The sequence below is a fragment of the Convolutriloba macropyga genome, chromosome 7, assembly GCF_964194025.1.
Source record: "Convolutriloba macropyga chromosome 7, txConMacr16.3, whole genome shotgun sequence".
NCBI classification, from domain to species: domain Eukaryota; kingdom Metazoa; phylum Xenacoelomorpha; order Acoela; family Convolutidae; genus Convolutriloba; species Convolutriloba macropyga.
Window position 1 is genome coordinate 49336135 of NC_134474.1, and position 20726 is coordinate 49356860.

General features: G+C 36.6%; 1 protein-coding gene across 2 annotated transcripts in view; it reads left to right on the forward strand.

The window, feature by feature from the left end:
• The window catches only part of LOC142342956 (1-phosphatidylinositol 3-phosphate 5-kinase-like), a 57846-nt gene that overhangs the window by 29232 nt on the left and 7888 nt on the right, over positions 1-20726 (forward strand). For both annotated transcript variants that reach the window (XM_075394634.1, XM_075394635.1), the window contains exons 10-13: positions 4997-5193; positions 5700-5859; positions 14670-15023; positions 15353-15525. In XM_075394634.1, coding sequence (XP_075250749.1) covers positions 4997-5193; positions 5700-5859; positions 14670-15023; positions 15353-15525 — 884 coding nt within the window. The remainder of the gene's footprint in view (positions 1-4996; positions 5194-5699; positions 5860-14669; positions 15024-15352; positions 15526-20726) is intronic.

Consider the following 20726-nt stretch of genomic DNA (forward strand, 5'->3'; position numbering starts at 1 on the left):
CAGAAATTTTGTCCACGTGTGGCATTTCAAAGCAGACGTTTTTGTTTATCTAAATTTTTATTGTAGAAAATGTTCCACTAGGCTACAGTGTAGATTTTTAATAGCCAAAGGCTATTGTTTAGGCTCTATCCTCTTTTACAATACGAAAATTTTGGATTGTATTGGTGCGCTATCTTTTTACGACTCAAAGAGAAGTATTGGTGGAGCGTCTTTTTTATCTATAATTTTTTGGAGTGTATTTAAAACAGGACGTTAAAGTCCCTGCCGGTCGTGAAAACTAAATCTAAAGGACAAACGGCTGAAAGAATTGAATAGGGGACAGAAGAGAAAAGGATTGTTTGGTGTTCATGCCACGTTTTTGAGACCGAGAAAAGTAGGTATGGAAAATTTTCGCTAAGCGAGCGAATTTGACTCTTGTCTATCATCCCACAAGGTTGTTGTATCATGTACTCATTCTTAGGACGCATAGAGTCAATATTTTCATTAATTGTTGTTCTTTTAGGGATTCTTTAAAAGTTCTTATATTTTGTTGATCATTTTTGCGCATATAGGGTCAGGTGCTTTTATGACTGTCTTAGATTGATGCGGATTTGCTGCTATAAAATTTTAATTGTAAGGTCAGTAGTTAAGTCAATTCTTTGGATTGTTGTTCAGGACTTGCCCTGCAATGATTTATACTTCGTCGAGTATTTTGTTTCGCTTTACCTCTGCCGCTTTTTCGCCATTTTGCATGAAATGTTTTTGAGTTCTCCAGGCTAGTTTCATGCTTCAATAATTCTTCTCGAAGTGATTTCAAACAGCAGTTGTTCAGTGAAGCAATCTACAGTGAACAGAATCAGTATCGAAAAACCAAAATCAAAAATAGAAACGGGATAAACCCATAAAGCCCAATTTTAGATGCCCGCTACTTGAACTTTGTTCTTATAAGTTTTTGTTACCATCTCTAATGCTTAATGGTATTGATACTCGACCGTCATCCTCTCAATCTCTCATTAAGAAACAGGAGTATGTCTAACTAGGAAACTAAATCAAAATTAAATGCACATTAAGAATGTTTTCTTACATCAATCAGTTTTCTTTTTTGTTTTTGTTATTTCAATCACAATCGGGGTTTATGGGAATCAATGGCGGCTATTTTCCAGCTATCTGCCGGTATGTTTTTGTGTTTCTTTATTTTGTTGTCTTTGTAAATCTTTGGAGCTAGATTGTTAATATGTTGCAATTGGGATGGCTGTGATTTTGAAATCTGTGTGATTTATTTTGCTAGTTCGTTGTTTGTGCAATAGTTTCTCAGATTATTACTTGCTTACAAACAGATGACTTTTTTGTCTTCAAAAACATGATAACCGATAGCGCCCAGATAGTATTATGTTCTCTTAGAGACTTTTGGTTTACTAGATTCTAAGTATGCGATTAACCGAAACTGTTTTGGAGGCAAATTCATGGTGTTAACGGCGGCTCTTAGGTTTTGACCCCCATCAGTTCTTTCTTCATATTAGCAGCCCCCTCATCCTGTTCACCCCATTATACCCACTCCGTGCACATCCTGCAACCCGTAACCCAGTGCGCTTAACCCCACAGTGCACTCCCCTCAGCCGCGCACCCCATGCCTCTTCATTTAAGCTAAAGCTAGCTTCCCTAAACCGCGATAAAGGCATTCGTTTGATAGCAGTTTTGTAGTAACGAAGTTTGTAGCAATTATATTAGTCCTGCCGGTCTTTTTAAGGCGATTTTTTGTGCTTGACCGATTTTTCGTCTGACCTGTTTGACTTTGACTTCGTCCTCAAAAACGGGATAAACAGGTAGCGCCCAGCGGACATTAATTGCTCAGAGACTTTCAGCTCACTGGTCTCCAAGTATGCGATTAACAGAAACTGTTTTGGAGACTTATACTTATGGTGTGGAGGGCGGTTCTTAGAGGTTGACCCCTTCAACGGCTATTATTTAGGCGCTCTTCTTTTAAAAAAAACTCGTTTTACCTTTCGATTACGTTTTTCGTTTAAGTCACGTTTGATTTCTGGCTTACCTCACTCACTGTTTCAACCAAATGGACTACAAAATTCATTCAGCAAATTTGGACGAATATGTTCAAGGCCAAAAAAGGAATCTGATGAAACTGCGAACCAATTTAGAACACTTTTTGACACTTATTGATACTTAGTGTAATTTTAGATTTTTATCTTTGATTTTTCTGTTTCAATCCCGGCTATGTTAAATTTTGCTGTTGTCGTTGCTCGTTCGTGATTGCGGAATACTGGCTCTAACAGTGCAACTCTTAAAGAGTTGTTGGGAACAGTTATTTATCAGGATCATAACTGCATTTTGTGTAATTTTGTCTCATCGTGGTTTGTAATTGCTTTAAGCTTGAATCAGTTATTGCAAAGGAGTGTATTTTTTCTGCAAAGGTTTTGGTTGATCTTTTTTGCGCTTTTCTTTTGGCACAGTCTTTGCTTTAAAGTGAATCATTCACGCTTGACTTCTTAATTTTGGCGTGATCTTTATATCTCAATTTCTCTCATTCTGAAATAAAGTCTATTTGAGACTGCTTTACGAGAGGTTGTTGGCACGAAACCCTGAGAAGTTGTTTTTTGCATCCATAAAAAGCTTCCGAGCTAGCTCCTCTTGTTAAAATTGACCCGCCTGTCGCTCGAGAGCAATTCATCTGACTTAAGTTAATTTATGTTTTTCTATCCACATTCCAATTATGCCATCTTCTTGAATTTTTAGACAGTTTACTCTTTTTTACTAGCCGTAAAGCGATAGCTGGGGCTTTGGTTGGCCTTCTCTTGATGTTTACTACTCGAAGAGTATTTGGTTCAGCTAAAAAACATGAATCCCAATACTATTCTTTGAGTAGTAAAAATCAAGAGAAGGCCAACCAGAGCCCCAGCTATCGCATTGCGGCTAGTAAAAAAGAGTCAACCGTCTAATAATTCATAAAAGATGGCATAATTGGAAAGTGGATAGAAAAACATAAACCGACTAAATTCAGATTAATTGCTCTCAAGCGACAGGCGGGTTAATTTTATTAAGAGGAGCTTGCTGGGAAACTTTTTCTGGATGCAAAAAACAACATCTCAGGGTTTCGTACCCACGACCTCTTTGTATAGCTGTTGTTTATGATTCGAAGAGTAGTATTGAGATTCTACAGGTTTTCTTAGCTGAACCGAGGTTGTTCTTGACTTGCAATTTTGGCTTTTGTTTTCGAACATTGAGATTATAAGATTATATTACATTCGATTTTGAGATTATATTACATGATTCTGCGAGTTATTTCTGGTGTTTCACCGGCTATGGTTTTTTAGCTGACGCAAGTTTGTTCATGACTGGAACTTTTGACTTTTGCTTTCGAACATTGACTTCTGTTTTAGAACGTTGACTTCTGTTTTCGAACACTGGACTATAACAGTAGCGTAGATATTATTACATAGAAATTAGGAACTGTTGGTAATACTCAAGGTGAAAAGTTCATTATGAGAAGTTTTCCCATAACATTCTCTTCTCGCTGTTCAAACTACAGACACCACTCACCTATTGGATTTTTTTCAGGTAAGATCAGGTTAGTAAATATATTGTGCGACCCTTCGAGTTGTTTCCAGTATTCTACCGGCTGTTTTTTATGTTTTTTTCTTCGTCAAAATTGTTACGACCACATGGCGTCACAATCACTTAGTATCTACTTTTGTTCTTTCGTTCATCCATGCAATTTCAACTGAGTTGCGTGTGTGACGTCTTTTTTCACCCTTAGTGGAGAGAGTTTTTTGTTCATTCGCGTGATCAAGTTTTTGGTCACACGTGACTTACCTAACTTTCAAAAATGACTTCTTAACACTGAAATTGAATTTTCTTCACTCTAATTCAAAACGATGAGGCCAAGTGATTGTGTGTCAATCTAATTGAAGGATATTTAAGGGGAACCAATAAAAGCAGCCATAAAGTATACATTTTCTTAATCAAAATATAGCATCTCAGTATTTAATTAAAGAATTTTTTGGTCTGTTCTTTTGTTATCTTTTTGGGACTGCAGATCTACGAAGCTATCGCGGCTATTTTCTGGCAATCTGCCAGCTATGTTTTGTTTTGTTCTTTCTATCCCAATCGGGGTTGTTGGAATCAATGTCGGCCATTTTTCTGCAATCAGCTAGTTATTTTTAGTTATAACATTCTAGGTGATAATCAAGATTTTGTTACAGAAATTGAAATCTGAATTTTACTGCAGGATAGACTCACATCATGTTGTAAATGGTTACAGAAAAACTGAACTAAACGGAAACTGTAATTTGGAACACAATTGCAGCAATTATTTGGTTCCTGATCTTCTTCTTCTGATCGGTTTTTCCTGGCACTGGTTTAACTTTTAGTCGAGAGAAACGTAATGAACTGCCCTTTAAATCGGTCAGGCTGGCCTTCTTAATCTTAAGCCAACTACAACTAAAGCTAGCCCCGTGTCAGCAGTTTGAGAGTAATTCTACTGACTTTAGTAGGTTATGTTTAATTGCTCTTGAACGAAGTTCTTAGCAATTATTGTAAACGCGTCTTTTTTATGCAAAATTTTCGCTTGACCGTTTTGGCTTTTCGAGTGACTTTTACGCCCTTGACTTTTTGCGTTTCGCGTGATCTAAAATTCTCTCTCAATCACAATTTCAAGCAGCTGAACTCAATTGGCGGCAATTTAATGCTAAAAGTCAAATGAAAAGTGCGCCGAAACCTGTGTCATTTTTACTTTAAATCTTAATAGGGATATATGTTAACCTCTATTGTGGTTATTTGAAGCGCACTACTGAACTTCTGAGTCCCATTTAGCCCCCTCCTTCGACTGAACAGTTTGCAATTGATTAGAGCTCCCACTAGTCGTTCGAGAGCAGTTCTTCGGACGTTTAGTCGGTTATGTTTATATTTTCTTATTCTACTAGTAACTGTCCGAAAGCCCGCTAGGTTGTGCAGTTTTGCCGGCCAAATCAATTCGTCACTGATACTAAGTTTGCTAACGTATTAGGAGAACGAGGATGTTGAGCTATGGTTCATCAAGTGTCTGAGTGAGACGGTGGAAATCAAAATGTCCGCTGGGAAGAGCAAGGCACACTTTTATCAGACTCAGAGCAAGCGGTTCATTCTCAAGTCACTTAAGACTGCAGAGGGTCTGGACTTCATCGAGCCAGATTTTGCTGGAAACTACTTTGCATATATGAACAGGTCAGTCCATCATTATGGTACCCAATTTTGTTAGTGCAATCCAGTGAATTATCAGTTCTGTTATTTGTTGTCGATTGATTAGTTTTGATTCAATTTTTAATGATTGTCAGGGGGTGGTGGGCTGCAGTAATTTTGATTTGATAAGACATGAGGAAAAAATGTGGCTCAAAAACGTCTTGCATCAGTGCAAAGTGATATTCTAATCGTCAATTGGATTTAGAGGTTTTTGAACAATGCTAATGGGCTGATTTTAAAAGATTGAGGTTGATCTATTAACCGCTGCAATGTGATGAAACTGACTTTCAGTATCAAAAAGATGTCCTTTTTTCCTACGCAAAAACATCTCAATTGGTATCCTGATAAGACAAGCTTTCGATACCAATCCATGCATCCATTTTCAACCCATTAGATCAAAATATATTGACTAAAACCCCCATTGAACTTCGAATCTAGATTCTCGCTACATCTGTTGAATCAATTTTTAGAATGTGTCTCGTGTTTTTCAGATGTATGGATGAAGGTAGACCTACGACCTTGTGCAAGATGTTCGGAGTGTTCCAGGTGTCAATGAAGAGTACATACACAGACAGTCAGTACAGGATGTTCCTCATTGTTATGGAGCACCTCTTCCATGGCAGAGACTGTAGTCGCACTTTCGACCTCAAGGCTAGCTAGCAATCATTTCACATGCAAACTTTTGTATGTACACAGGATGAAACAATTGATAGTTATTAGCAGCCGCTCTCATCTTCTTAGTGGACTGTTTTGCAGTGCTTATTTTTACAACTCGAAGAGGGGTTATGGCGAGGAATTATTTTTTAATCGTTCGAGTGGCTTTGAAACAGGATGTTTAAGTAAATGCCGCTCGTGACAAAACTTTGATTGGTTGTCGTGGAACAGAAATGAAGAGCGCAAGGTAGAGAATGTTAATTTTGTTCATACCGGTTTTCGAAAGACAGCAAGAAAGAAATATTGGTGTAAAAAAGTGTGCGCTGAGCGAGCAATATTTTTTGATCACTTGTGGCACTTTTCAAAGCAGCTTTCAATTTCAAGCTCAAACTTTTTGGGTAAAATTATATTAACCAGTAATCTTAAGTTTGATAGCATTATTAATCATCTGAAGCCCATATTATTTTTAGATGCAATTTTAAGTTTTTTAATAGCCGCAGTCAGCCTATCGACGGGTATTATTTAGGCGCTCTCCGTTTTTTAATAGCCGCGAAGCGATAGCGGCTATTATTGGGGACATCGTGGTTTTTTTTTAATTCGTCGTCTCCATCGATGATTCTTACGACCTGACTTCTTGGAATTGACTTCAGTGACTTCTATTGCTTTGCAGTTAAAATTTGTGTACGTGACGTCGTTTCTGCTTTTAGGTCAATTGCGTGACTTACCTCACTCAAAAAAATGACTTCTGAACTCACTTATGGAACTTTAATTTTTAATGAAGATTTACTAGTTAATAGTGTGCATCTAAGTAGTGCCAATATTATATGCCCTAATTTGTGATTATTAGTCTTGAGTTTTTGATTTCGAATATCAATTTTGAAATAGATCTTTAAGGGCGTTTTTCTTTTAGAACGTATGTGTCAAAAATTGACAGTCCGAAGCTAACCCGAAAAGTCTAGTGGTCAAATGAAGGACTGGTGGTCGATCTGTCTATCTTATTTCTTTAGGTGTTTCAATTCATGGAGGACCACGAGCGTCTGTCGCGGCTATTTTCCGGCAATCTGCCGGCTATGTTTTTACAATTCACAGAATCTTAATTGTATTGTTCAAATAATTTAATTGAAATCTTGGCTAAATTCGCGGATCAGTGAAACTGCTTGGCAGATTTTGACCAATTATAAATGGTTATAAAATGTTTAGAGTGTAAACATAAATGTGGACTCCCTTTTAATTTAGCTTTTCATTATTCAATATGTGCATGTGGTGATAAAACATTAAGTGGTATTTGTATGAAAACTGATTGTTCTTTTAAGGATGAAACTGGATATAACTCTAGCTTTAGTATTAACTCTAGCTCTAACTATAACTCTAACTCTAGCATTAGCTCTAACTCTAAGTCTAGCATTAACTCTATTTCTAGCATTAGCTCCAACTCTAACTTTAACACCAAAGTCTTAACTAGAAATTGTAATGAATGTAATTCTGTAAAACCACTAACTGATTTTGATGAGAGTAAGTATACTTGTAGAAATTGTACTTCAGCTAAAGTTAATTGTCTATATTGTCCTTCTGTTGTGAAATATGATGGAATAAGAGCTCATGTAAAGAAACAACATCCAGATGTAGAATTAACTAGAGGATTTAGTAGAATTTTAACTGAGAGATCAGCGGATCCCAGACCAACAAAGTTGCCACTACGTGGATCAGTGAAACTGTTTCACAGATCAGCGGAGCTGGTTCCCAGATCTGTTATTGGCCAAACTGGGGAAAGTTGTTCGTGTAAATATTATAATTTTGTATCATTTCTTATTAATAATTGAAAAAATATATAAAAAGTGAAAGAGAAAATAAATTTATTGAAGAGTATAGATAATTTAAAATTAGAAATATAGAAAAGTAAAGAAAATAAAAGTTTATTAAAAAATTTAGATAATTTTAAAAATTATTTAAAGAGGGATTTCACTCTTTAAGCGCGATAAATAGTGATTTTGTACTGGGGCATCACTCCGATAGGGGCTATTTCACTCTTAAAGAGTGATTCGCTCTTAAAAGAGAAATTTCACTATTATTTTAAAATTTTATAAATTTGTTTTTTTTTGGAAAAAAAATTAATTTTTTAAAATGAAAAAAATATGTAAAATTAGCTTTCTTTCACATTTAGCAACCACTAATAGTACATCAAGTCAGACTATAACTCAAATGTGAATTAGTTAGACTAACTCAAATGTGTTGCAAGTTATTCACAAAAAAATAACTGAAAGAAATTTGTGAGAAATGCTTAAAATAGCTTTAGTTTTTCTCCACGAATCGGGTGAATCTTCAAAGGGGATATTCGAGTTTACCATTCCGGCATTTACGTCAATGATCATAACACCGGAGTCGTAGAATTTATATTTGAAGATTTATTTGGAAGAGAAGATAACATTCATTTCTAATTTTTGTTGCAAACTGAAATTTAAATCTCATTATCTCGAAAAGTATCCGTCCGATTTAGTTCCTTCCTCTTGCAAGTCTTATAATATAGGCCTCTGGTAGTCACTGCCAAAATTGCTCAATTTTGAACCAACAGTTTTGGAGCTATTTACATTTGAAAAATTCCCCCACGTATTAAGATTGGTCATAGAATTAAAAAAGGTAGCCCCACTCCACCTCCTTGGCGTACAGACCTCATTTTCATACAGCGTGTGCACCCAACAAATAGTTATCCATTCACAAAGTTTGAGTTTGATACCTTTCTTAGTTCTTGAGTTATTGCTAAAAATCCATATGTTTTATGTCCAAGTTTTGCTATTTAGTTCGTATGTCTTAATTATGCTTGTTCAATAAATGTTATTGTTCAAAAGAGCTATCTTTTGTGTAGCCAAGCGAAAGCCATGATGAATAGCGAAAAAGTGCCGTGAAGAAAAAAGGTCCACTCTTGGAGAAATATTCTAGAACATTCTTTGTGAAGTAAACTGTTACGCGTTACTGACCAGCCAATCAGAATGAAGATTAGTTACTGGGGTTACAAGCTACTGGTTGTTTCAATGCTTTATTTTTGTTACGAGCTACTGGTTGTTACAAGCTACTGGTTGTTGCCATGCTACTGGTTGTTACAAGCTACTGGTTGTTACAAGCTACTGGTTGCTACAAGCTACTGGTTGTTACAAGCATAATTTACTCGATACTAAGTGAGACAGGAAATGATAGATTTTGAGTGAATATGTATCGGCGAATTTGCAAACGAGCTTATTATTATTTTCTAGAATTAAGCCATTTCATAATTTAATGTTAGACTTAGAGTGAATATGTAGTAGTGGATAAAACAAGGAAACCAACAAGCAGTAAAATTTGGCCCTATTCGACATGCGCGATTAGCGTTAGGAGAAAGGGTCAAATTTTACTGGTGGTTGGTTTCCTTGTTTTATCAACTACTGTCACACTTGACTTACCTCACTCTCATATATGACTTCCTCACTTTGAAATTGACTTATTTACTTTAATTCAAAGAGATAAGTTCAAATGGGTGTGTGTTGCTCTAACTGGAGGTTATTTGAGAGCAGCTAATAGAGGCAGCAAAAACTTATACAGATTTTTAATCAGAATATAACATATCAGCCTTCAATGACAAGACGAATTTTTTGGTCTGTCTTTTTTACTGTTTTTTTGAGACTGAAGATCTACGAAGCTATTGCGGCTATTTTCTGGCAATCTGCCAAGTATGTTTTTTAGTGTTTGTTCTCTTGAGTGCTTTTAATATGATACATATGTTTTTAATGGCGACTATTTGAAGTTGATTGATTTCATTGACGGGCAGCTAATGCTTTTTAACTTTCAACCTATTTGTTGTCATAAAATAACGAGTATCAATAATGGCAGTGTCATTGGTTAGTAACGAGGTATAATTGAACCTAAGTAGGTGTTTCAGTTTATGGCTAGTTGTTATTAAGAATTTGACCGTATTTGTTCAGAACACATTTTAATGATTTAAGTTTTGAGAGTATTTGTTGCACTTGTTCTCGTCCTACCATTTTATCTCATCAGGGACAGGTCTCATAAGTTGCTATTATCGAAAATCTTAATTGATTTAATTGTTGCAGTTCAACGCTAATTCTTTCTATGACTTTGATTTTCATTCTTTACAAGAAATATCGAATTTTTGAGGCTTTGCGAGTTTTTATTACTTAGTTTGTTTTCTTGTCTCTTAGTCTGCTTAATGAGAAGTCACGGCTGTTGTTAAGTATGCTTAAATTAAACGGTTTATTCGTTTCATTTTTTTCAACTGTTGTTTCTTTGACTTGTGCGTGTTTCATTTTCAAAATTTTTTACTGAATTTTGAAGTTTTATTAGTATTTTTTGTACCTATTACTGTTTTATCGCTTAATATCTCATTGATGGCAAATGTCATCGGTTAATAACGAGAAATAGGTGAATTTGATTATTGGCTTGAGTTCACAGCAATCGTTTTTAACATTATGAGACCTTCTTTTTGGAAAATAAAAGTTGATTTCTTTGTCCTAATTTTTGTCGTGGTCTTTTCACTTTGTCTCAAGAACACTTAATCTCTTTACCTTTTTAATTCGCTTTTACCTTTTGACCACGTGTTTTTTTTATATAAGTGAGAATTGTCACCCCTGACTACTTATTTATTTCACTCCCTGTTTCAACTGAATCGATTTTAAATTGTTTTACGTATTGAATTACATGATGTGGTGAATACTGTCAAAGTCAAAAGAGCAAAATCAAAAACGGGATAAACATATAACGCCTGACAATAAGTCATAATGCATTAATTTATCAAAGTTCAGTCAAGCGATTGCTAGCTGGCATTAGTATTTTGCTTAATAGACTTCAGTTTAGAAGCTGAATTGTTTATTTTTGTAAATTACGAATTTACAAACCAAATAAAATTTCGACACTTCTGAAAAAATTCTGTCAAACTCTATCTGTTAATTTTTTCATTTTTGGTTCCCGTCACAATGTGCGTAAAGTTGGTAAATGGCGGCTCTTTTCCCGCTGTGTGTTTGAAGTTTTTCACCATTTTTTTGCTTCTTGTTTTCTGGCTTTCAGATTATTTTTTGTAGTTCATTTCCTTATTGAGAGTTGCACTAGGAGTATTAATTCTAAGTTTAAAAAATCAAAGATCTGACAGCCAGATTTCGTAATTTAAATGAACCAATTCTGCTTTTTTCGGTTTTTATATTTTGCTTCATTTTAATTGCTCTCAAACGAATTATGTAGCAAGTATATTAGTCCTGTTGGTCTTTTTTTGCGATTTTTTGCTTAACCGTTTTTTTGTCTAACCCATTTGACTTTTTGTCCCCAAAAACGGGATAAACAGGTAGCGCCTAGTGCGCATTGTTCTCTTAGAGCCTTTCAGCTCACTAGTCCCTATGTATGCGCTTCACAGAAACTGTTTTGGAGACTTATACTTATGGTGTGAAGGGCGGTTCTTAAAGGTTGACCCCCCTCCCCCCCAAACACCCTCCCCCCCCCAACAAACCGCTCCCCCACATCAGCCCTCTTCACAGCAGCCAAAGACCCCCTCCCCTCACCGTTGCCTCCACCGCCCCTTCCCCCACTGTTGCCCCCCCCCCCATTAGCCCCCCCCCCGCTGCGCTCACGTCACCCCCTTCAGCTAAGCTAAAGCTAGCGTCATTCAACCTACTGACGAAGTCAACCGCTCGCCGGTCGTTTGTTTCGATAGCTTCATTTGTTTGGATTGTATTTCAGGACTTGTCCTGCTATGTTTCTTAAATTGACTTTACCTTTTGATCACGTTTTTTTGTTTTACATAGGTAACGATTTTCACGCTTGACTTCTGACTTGCCTCACTTGCTGTTTCAACTGAATGGATTTTAAATTCTTTCACCCATTGAATTGCGCAATGTAGTCAAAACAGTCAAAGTCAAAAGAGCGAAATCAAAAGAAACGGGATAAACCGATAAGGCCCGGTCATTAAGTCATAGAGCATTAGGTTATCAAAGTTCATTAGAATGATTGCTAGCTGATTTTAGTATTAAGATTAATAGTTTTCAGTTTGGAAGCTGCTGAATTTAGTGATTTTAGAATCTAACCGAATATGCAGAATTTGCACACCAAATAAGAACACTTTGACACTTAGAAAAGTTCTGTCAATTTCTATCTCTTAATTTTTTCTTGTTCTTTTTCAGTCCCAATGTGCATCAAGTGTCAACGGAGGCTATTTTCTGGCAATTTGCGGACTAGTTTTGTTTTATTGCCGTTTTAGACTGATTTTAACCAGTTTTTCATCTTCTTTTATTTCAATAGTGTTCAGAGCGCTTTTTGGTTAAAGTTTTTTTTTCCAGTGGTGATTTTGATGAACTTTCGACTCACTTAGAATTGTTTTTGATTTGATTTTGTTGACGAAAATCGATAAAATCTAATTCGATTCTTCGCCTTTTTTGCCTGATTTTAGTTGCTCTCAAACAAAGTTTTTAGCTATGATGTTTGTCCTGTGGTCTTTATTCGATTTGCCGTCTGACCTATTTGACTTTTCGTCCTCAAAAATGGGATAAACAGGCAAGGCCCGGAAGGTATTAAGTTCTCTTAGAGTCTTATGCCTCAGCAGCAACTGTTTTGAGGAAACAATTTTGTGGTTTGAAAGGCGGCTCTTTATCTTTGACCCCCTCAGTCACCCCCCCTGAACCCCATTTAACCCTCTTCCACCTGGAGGCTTGAACACCCCCCCCCCTCACTCTCGTCCAACCATGCCAACCGATCCAACATTTCTTGACCGCACTCCGCCCGTTCACAACCCCCCTCTCCCTCCCTCCCTCCCTCCCTCCCTCCCTCCCTCCCTCCCTCCCTCCCTCCCTCCCTCCCTCCCTCCCCCCCCTCCTCTCAGCCCCGCCCCCTAATGCTAGTATATTATCTCAGAGCTCCAGCTGGGTACAACCAATGCCAACCACTCGCTGATAGTTTGAGAGCAATTTGCCCGACGTTAGTCGGTTATTTTTAATGTTTTCTGCCTATTTGTTTTTGCTTTTGAGCTTTCCAGAATTGTTTGTCATGTTTAATTGCTTATGCAACACTTTTCCATTGTGTGTAGTTCCTGAGAGGAGACACTTAAATATTATGTAGGCCAGTTCTTACTGAAAAAAGTGAAGAATTGTTTGGGTATGTTAATTGTTGAGTGCTCAATAACTAAAAAAATATAAATAAATGGTTACATTTTCTGGGACGTAGCAATTTGACGAGAATGATGCAAAGTTTTTTGGTTATCCTTCATTACACTATATTATGATTTTTGGGTTCTTTGTACACTTTGTATTGTTTTTCGTATCAAGGTCTACAGCAATCTATTTTTTTGGATTTGCAATTTTCAGGAAAAAGTTATCAGGTTTTGCTTTTGTTATTTTCTTCCTTTGTTGTTTCCAAATAAACAATATATACATAGATTTCATTTAGTGAGCAGTTGGATGGGCCTAACTGAATTATCAATTTGAGCTTGTTCAAGAATCCTCCTGCTATGATTTTTACAGCTTGTTCAACGTTTTGTGTGAAATCTTTATTTTCTGTTGGCTAGTTTAATTCTTGGTCATTCTGGTTAACACGCTTTTTAAACAAAATCTGCCATGCAAGCAGTCTAAGATGAACAGAGTGAGCAGCGAAAAACGGGATCAACCCATAAAGACCAGTTTTAGATGTATTATAATTAGCCTTAATTACAAGGTCTAATTGTCAGGATTATGTCTAACTATGAGATCCAATCAAACTAGCTCGCACTTTACAAAAGTGTTGTGTACAACAATCAAATATTTGGTCGTCAAGATTTTTGTCACGGCCATATGACGTCACAATCACTTCAAATCTGGTTTTTGTTCATTCGTTCATGCACTGAATTCCGTGTGTGACGTCATTTTCACTCTTAGTTGAGCCAGTTTTTTTATTCATTTGCGTCATTAAGTTTTTGGTTCCACGTGACTCTCAAAAATGGCCTCATCACTCTGAAGTCGACTTTTCTTTACTCTAATTCAAAATGGTAAGGTCAAGTGAGTATGTGCCACTCTGATTGAAGGTTATTTAAGAGAAGCTAATAGAAGCAGCAATAAAGTATACATGTTCTTAATCAAAATATAGCATCTCAGTATTTAATGAAAGAATTTTTTGGTCTGTTCTTTTGCTATCTTTTTGGGACTGCAGATCTACGAAGCTATCGCGGCTATTTTCTGGCAATCTGCCAGCTATGTTTTGTTCTTTCTATCCCAATCGGGGTTGTTGGAATCAATGTCGGCCATTTTTCTGCAATCAGCTAGTTATTTTTAGTTATAACATTCTAGGTGATAATCAAGTTTTTGTTACAATCTGCTGGTTATTTTCATTTATAACATTATAGGTGATAAACAAGATTTACAGAAATTGATATCTGAATTTGACTACAGGATAGACTTACCGTTCGAGAGTTTCACTTGTGATATTGAAGATGTGTAAAAAGAAACCGCATGTACCAGATATAAAATGCTGAAAATTTTCAGTACCAGAAGCTAAATGCCAGAAGTTTCTATATACAACCAGAAGCTGACTTCCCTGAACTTTCAAACTTGCAAGTTGTGCGTTTAACCAGGTTACCTAACTCAGAGGAAATCACCTAACTCATGCCTTCGGAAACCTGATTACTCGTCAAGGGGAACACTTTCATGGGTTGATTTTTGAAATCTTGCTTTTCAGCGTATTGCAACCTCACAATTGACAATATGATGAGAAAATTGATGAGAAATAAAATTCAGCAACGATGCGTCTAATTTTGTCTGCTGATCTGTTATTTCAATAAGACGTAAGTTTAGTCCTTTAACTTGTATCTTCAGGGAGTACACAAAGTTCTCTCAGCATCTGAGCCCAAATACAAAGACGTTGTGGACAACAAGAAAATGATCTTAGACCAACATATGACGTCAGTCATTCAAGAGGATCCGATCTTCACGCGACCTCACAGCAAACACATTCTGATGGAGGCCATTGCTAGAGATGGAAAATTCTTGGCCGAAATGGGCCGAATAGATTACTCGCTCCTGATTGGTCTAGACGATGCTAGGGGTGAGATGGTTGTTGGCATTGTAGACTATTTGAGGAAGTTTGGTCTGGATAAGAAGTTTGAGATGGTGACTAAGACGGTGATCATCATGTTTCAAAACCCAGGAAACAGACCTGCAGATTCAAGGGTAGGATTTTTAATTGGTCTGAAACGAAGTTTGTTGCAATTATAGTCATGTGAGTCTTTTATGCTATTTTTCGTTGCAAAGATTTGTGGTCTGATAGTTTTTTCCGTCTGACCATTTTACTTTAGTTTATAACCCTTGGGTTAAGTTTTACCTGTCCAACCAGATATAAATCTACAATGACAAATGACAGATATAAATGACAAATGAGGCGGTATGCGTATTTCCGTCAACTGAAATGAAGAACACACTATGTCGGTGACATGAAAAAACAGTTTGATTTAGTAGCAGTTTTATATCACCCATATCACCTCTTTGGCGTGTGTGTTTAGGAGATGATGCCGACGATTGTGTCTCCCGACCTGTACTATGAGAGATTCATGATCCAGATGCAGCAGTTCATTCTCGCAGTGCCAGACAGGTGGTTTGGACTGGAGTCAGGCCAGGAGAAGTGGGGCTGCGGAATCAATAGTCAGGGATGGTCATCTACATTTACTGGCAGCAGGTTAATGAACAGGATAATGAGTCTGTTGATCTTTTTCGCAATTTCATTGTCCGTCTGATTTGACTCTTTGTCTTAAAACGGAATCAACTCGTCGTTTGTAGTTCTGCTAGAGATTTTGTGTATTTTGATGTGAGCGGTGCTCTGAAACTACTGAGAAAGCATAAGCTCACGAAGTAAAGGGTAATTTTTCAATCTCAGATTCCTCACTAGCAAAGCTTCCCTAAACGTGTTTCTGCTACAATATCAGTTCCTCTCGCCGTTCAAGAGCAATTGGTCCGATTCTAGTCAATTTTCGTTACAAATTTGAAATGTTTATCTGCCTTGGAACCAAATTTGACGCAATTATTGTAGTCGTGTTTGTCTTTCTTAAGTAAAAGTTTCGCTGGAGCATTTTCCTCTAGAATGGTTTTCACTTTTGTCGAAATAAAAAGGATACACTGGTAATGCTTCAGGGCATTGAATTTTTGAGCAGTTCTCTTAGAGCTTTAGTAAGCTCTAAAAGTAGGGTTCAGGGAAGCTGCAGTGGAACGCTTGAGGAATCAGATGTTCATGGTTTCAAGGGCAATTTCGGACCACTTCTCCCCCATTGTTGCCCCATTCCTTTATTTTAGCCTCCCTATGTTTTAGCTAGCTGTAACCAAAGCCGAGCCCCGGCATGTTCGGTTTATCTTTTAAGTTGTTTCTAAATTTTTGTTGCATTTTCTCGATCAGCTCAGTTAAAGGATCAAAAGCTCTTTGTCTGGTCGGATCTTTTCCGTTTGTGCCCCCCCCCCCCCAGCTTAGTGGGTGCATATTATTTGCAACCCCCACGTGCGCACGTTACGCACGTGCAATATTTTTACATAATGATTTACTATGTAATGACACGTGCTCTGTCACTGGGGGGAGCATAACGTACTGGGGGGGGGGGGGGGGGCACAAACGGAAAAGATCCGTCTAGTCAAATGTACCCCTTTTGCTACTAAATTTGGGGATGGTTGTTCTATTCATTGACGTGCGACTTTTTATCATTTGTTTCATTAAAACTTCATATAACAATTTATTGCTATTATTGCGCTCCTAGTTTTATTTACGTCTATAACTGCTATTATTGCGCTCCTAGTTTTATTTACGTCAAATAAAATTTTGATTTGCTTTAACTAATTGATATTTTGCGTGAAATATGTTTGACTTCTCTGGGCTAATTTTATTTTTCGCCCATTCTTAAAGATCTTAATAGAAAAAGGCGGTTAATTTGTCCGCTCTGATTTTGTTTATCCCAATGGGCTCCACATGGTCAACTGTGGCTATTTTCCTTTCATCTCTGCACTATATTTGCTGGGTTTGAATAGATGCCAAAAAATTGATGTGCTTGCGCATAAAACTACGAAAAAAGTGCCCACTAATACTGAAACCAAGTTTTTCACCAAGAGACATTTGAAGATGATTTTAAAGTATCCTTCAAAGCATTTGAAAAATTAGAGACTTCAAGAACTGAACTATCTAGCTAGACTACAAATTATCTCGAAAATATTACTTGGCAAATGTAAAATTTCCCCACTCCACCCCTCCCTCTCCACTAACCCCCTGCCCCAACCCCAGCCACCTCCTCAATTAATCTTAAGCTGCCCCTAGCTACTGACAACGACAACTGCTCGCCAGTCATTTGAGAACTATTCAACCGACTGTAGTCAGTTATGTTTAATAGCCGCCGTTATCTTCTCAGCCGGCTATTATAGCGCTCCTAATTTTTTTTACAATTCAAAGAATTTGAATTGTATGGGGCGCTATCAGTCAAATTGGAGTAGTGATTTCGGTCACACCGAAACAGGAAATGGAGCGAAAAAGCGAGTGGTTTTGCGGCGTGAATTTTTTTCGCTCTAATTTTAAAGTAGAGTCAGAAAATGGTGTTTGAACAAAAATTCGCCTTTTCGCTAGTGGTTTTTTTGTTCACATGCGGCAATTTCACTTTGATTTTTACTGTTTTTTTCGATTTTTTGGATTGGATTTTTTTCCAGATGGTTTTCACAATCCATTCATAGTTCATTCTGGGCCTAGTCTTTTGTTTGAACAAAATTTTCATTTCTCACTAGTGTTTTTTTCACATGCGGCATTTTGACATTGATTTTCTGTTTTTTTTTATTTTTTTGATCTGATTTTTTTAGAAATGATTTTCCCAACTCACTCATAGTCCTTTCGAGGTCTAGTTTTTTTTAGTCAGTTAAAATTTTTTGAATTGTACGTCAGGACCTGTCCTGCTATGTTTTTTTACTTCGTCGAACAAAAAAATGTTTCGCTTTACCTCATTTTGCCGTTTTTTCAACATTTTGCGTGAAATCTTTTTGACTTCTCTAGGCTAGTTGCTCTCTTCTCTCATTCTGCTAAAAGTGATTTTGAACATCAGTTGCTCAGCAAAGCAATTCAAAATGAACAGAGTCAGTATAAAAATTGAAGTCAGAAATAGAAACGGGATAAACCCATAAAGCCCAATTTTAGATGCCCGCTATTTGAACGTCGTTCCTATAAGTCTTAGTTACCTCTCTCTAATGCTTATTGGTATTGATAGTAACCCCTGTAGCCTCTCTCTAAGAAACAGAATTATGTTCAACTACGAAATGCCATCAAAATAAATCGGACTCAAAAATATTTTTGTACAAAAATCTTTTTTTTTCAATATCTTCTTTCAATCCCAATCATGCTTATTGGAATCAACGGCGGCTATTTTCCGGCAATCTGCCGGGTATGTTCAATGCTTCGATTTTTGACTTGTAGTTTTGGTTCGCTCCCAAAAAACCGTTTTCTAAGTTTGAGCCAAATTGTAAGGCCAATTTGACACGCTAACACTCAAATTATCAATTTCAGTTGTGCTAAATCAAAATGATTTTTAAAGCGAACTGCTCTTCATCAATATGAAATGTTGAACTTAATTATTTTTTATTTGGGTTTTGACTCACGGTCCTTTTGGTTGAGCAGCTGTATTTTAGTGTCTTTAAGTTATAGACAAAATTAACCCAATTTATGGCGCATTTACGGTAATGGGGGAGGTATATCCGCTGAATGTTGTCTGTAATTGGAAATACCCATTTTTTGCAATCTGAATTTTGGTTGCAAATCTTTCTCTTATTTTGTATTTCTGTCGGGTTCGTTCTCCATTACGAAGCGAGATCAATAGGGATTAAGAATTTAACTATTGATTTTTTGTCATTAAAGGTCATTAAACGATTCGTAACTTGTTCATGGATCATAACGGACCTGAAGGGATAAGAAGTCATTAATAGCTTAAAGTTGATATTCAAGCGAGTTACTGTTGGTCTTCTTTACGGAAAATTTTGAATTTTGGTGCTCTGTCTGTTTCTGCATGATATGGACACATTTTTAATTGTTCTCAAACAAAGTTTCTAGCAATTACATGAGTTCTATTTCTTTTTAATGCAACTTTTCGGGCAACTACCAACTTTCCGAATGTCATTTAGTAGCTGAGCAGTTCTCTTGGAGCCTTACGCCTTACAAGTCTCTAAGTATGTGACTCACAGAAACTGCTGAGGAGACATCAAAGTTCATGGTGTGAAGGGTGGCTCTTCTTAGTTCGACCTCGCACTCTTTACTCTTTTTTGTTGAAGTGCAGCTATTTTTGTTTTCCGTTTTCAATGTTATTTAATAGCCGCCTCAGCTTCTCAGCCGGCTATTATAGCGCTCCTATTTTTTTACAATTCAAAGAATTTGATTTGTATTGGTGCGCTGTCTTTTTTTAAGATCTGTTCACGCTTTTTTCGGCTTTTTCACGTCAGTGAGAAGTCAAACTAGAGTGGTAAGTTTGGTCATAATGAAATAATAAAGGGAGCGAAAAATCGAGTAGGTTTGAGGCTAGACTTTTTTCATAATACTTTGTGGAGTGAGAAATTGGTCTTTGAACAACTTGGCGGTTTTTGTGATGGATTTTTTTTTCAGGTGCGTCAATTTGGCTTGTTTTCAGATTTTCCTCTCCTTCAGTGCTTATAAGACGGTACATATGTGTTCTAATTGTGCCTATTTGCCTTTGCTTGAATTCATTAAGGGGCAGCTAAAACTTTTTATGACTTTGCCACTATTTGTTGTTATAAAATGTTAGTGAACTTTAGATTTTGATTTATCTTTTGAAAATTATCTGTTGTCTTTTCAATTAGTCTACTCAATGACAGATCTGATTTGTTGCTATTGAGGCAGAAAAGAACCTAATTTATGGCTCCAGTAAATAGCTAGTGGTTTTCATGACTTCGACACTTCTTTTTTTTCAAAAATTTTGAGTTAATTTTTGAGTTCTGTAAGTATTTTTTTTGAGTTATGAGTGTCTGATTATTTAATCTCATGGGAGACAGGTCGTTGATGCTGCTAATAGGGGGTTAAGTTTATCGATTTGATCGTTTTTGTTCAAAGCTAGTGCTTTCTATGACTCTGACACTGTTTTGCGAGTTCTTCTTTTCAACTTTGTCGTCTTAATTCTTAGTCTCATTACCTACAGGTCTCATTGGTTGATAGAAAGGCTTCAATTAAATCGGGTCATTTCAGTTCATAGCTGCTACCTTTTGTGACTTTACGCTTGTTCGTTTTTTTAAAAAATCTGAGTGATTTTTTTTTTAAATTTGCTTGTATTTGTTGTGCTTATTTAATCTTATCAATAAATCTGATTGATGACAGGTCTCATCGGTGGTCATTGAGGACTCAATTTTTGATATAATTGCGTCCTTCGGTAGCTGTTGCCTTCTGTGACTTTTTACTAAAGTTTTCAAAAAAGTTTCAGTGAGGTTTATTGCAAATTCTGGTTATTTTCGTCTTATCATTTAATATTATTAATAGCCGCCCTCATCTTCTCAGCCGGCTATTATAGCGCTCCTATTTTTTTTACTTCGTCGATTAAAAAAATGTTTCGCTTTACCTCATTTTGCCGCTTTTTCAACATTTTGCGTGATATCTTTTTGACTTCTCTAGGCTAGTTTCTCTCTTCTCTCATTCTGCTAAAAGTGATTTTGAACATCAGTTGCTCAGCAAAGCAATTCAAAATGAACAGAGTCAGTATAAAAACTTGAAGTCAGAAGTAGAAACGGGATAAACCCATAAAGCCCAATTTTGGATGCCCGCTATTTGAACGTCGTTCTTATAAGTCTTAGTTACCTCTCTCTAATGCTTTTTGGTATTGATAGTAGCCCCTGTAGCCTCTCTCTATGAAACAGAAGTACGTTATGTTC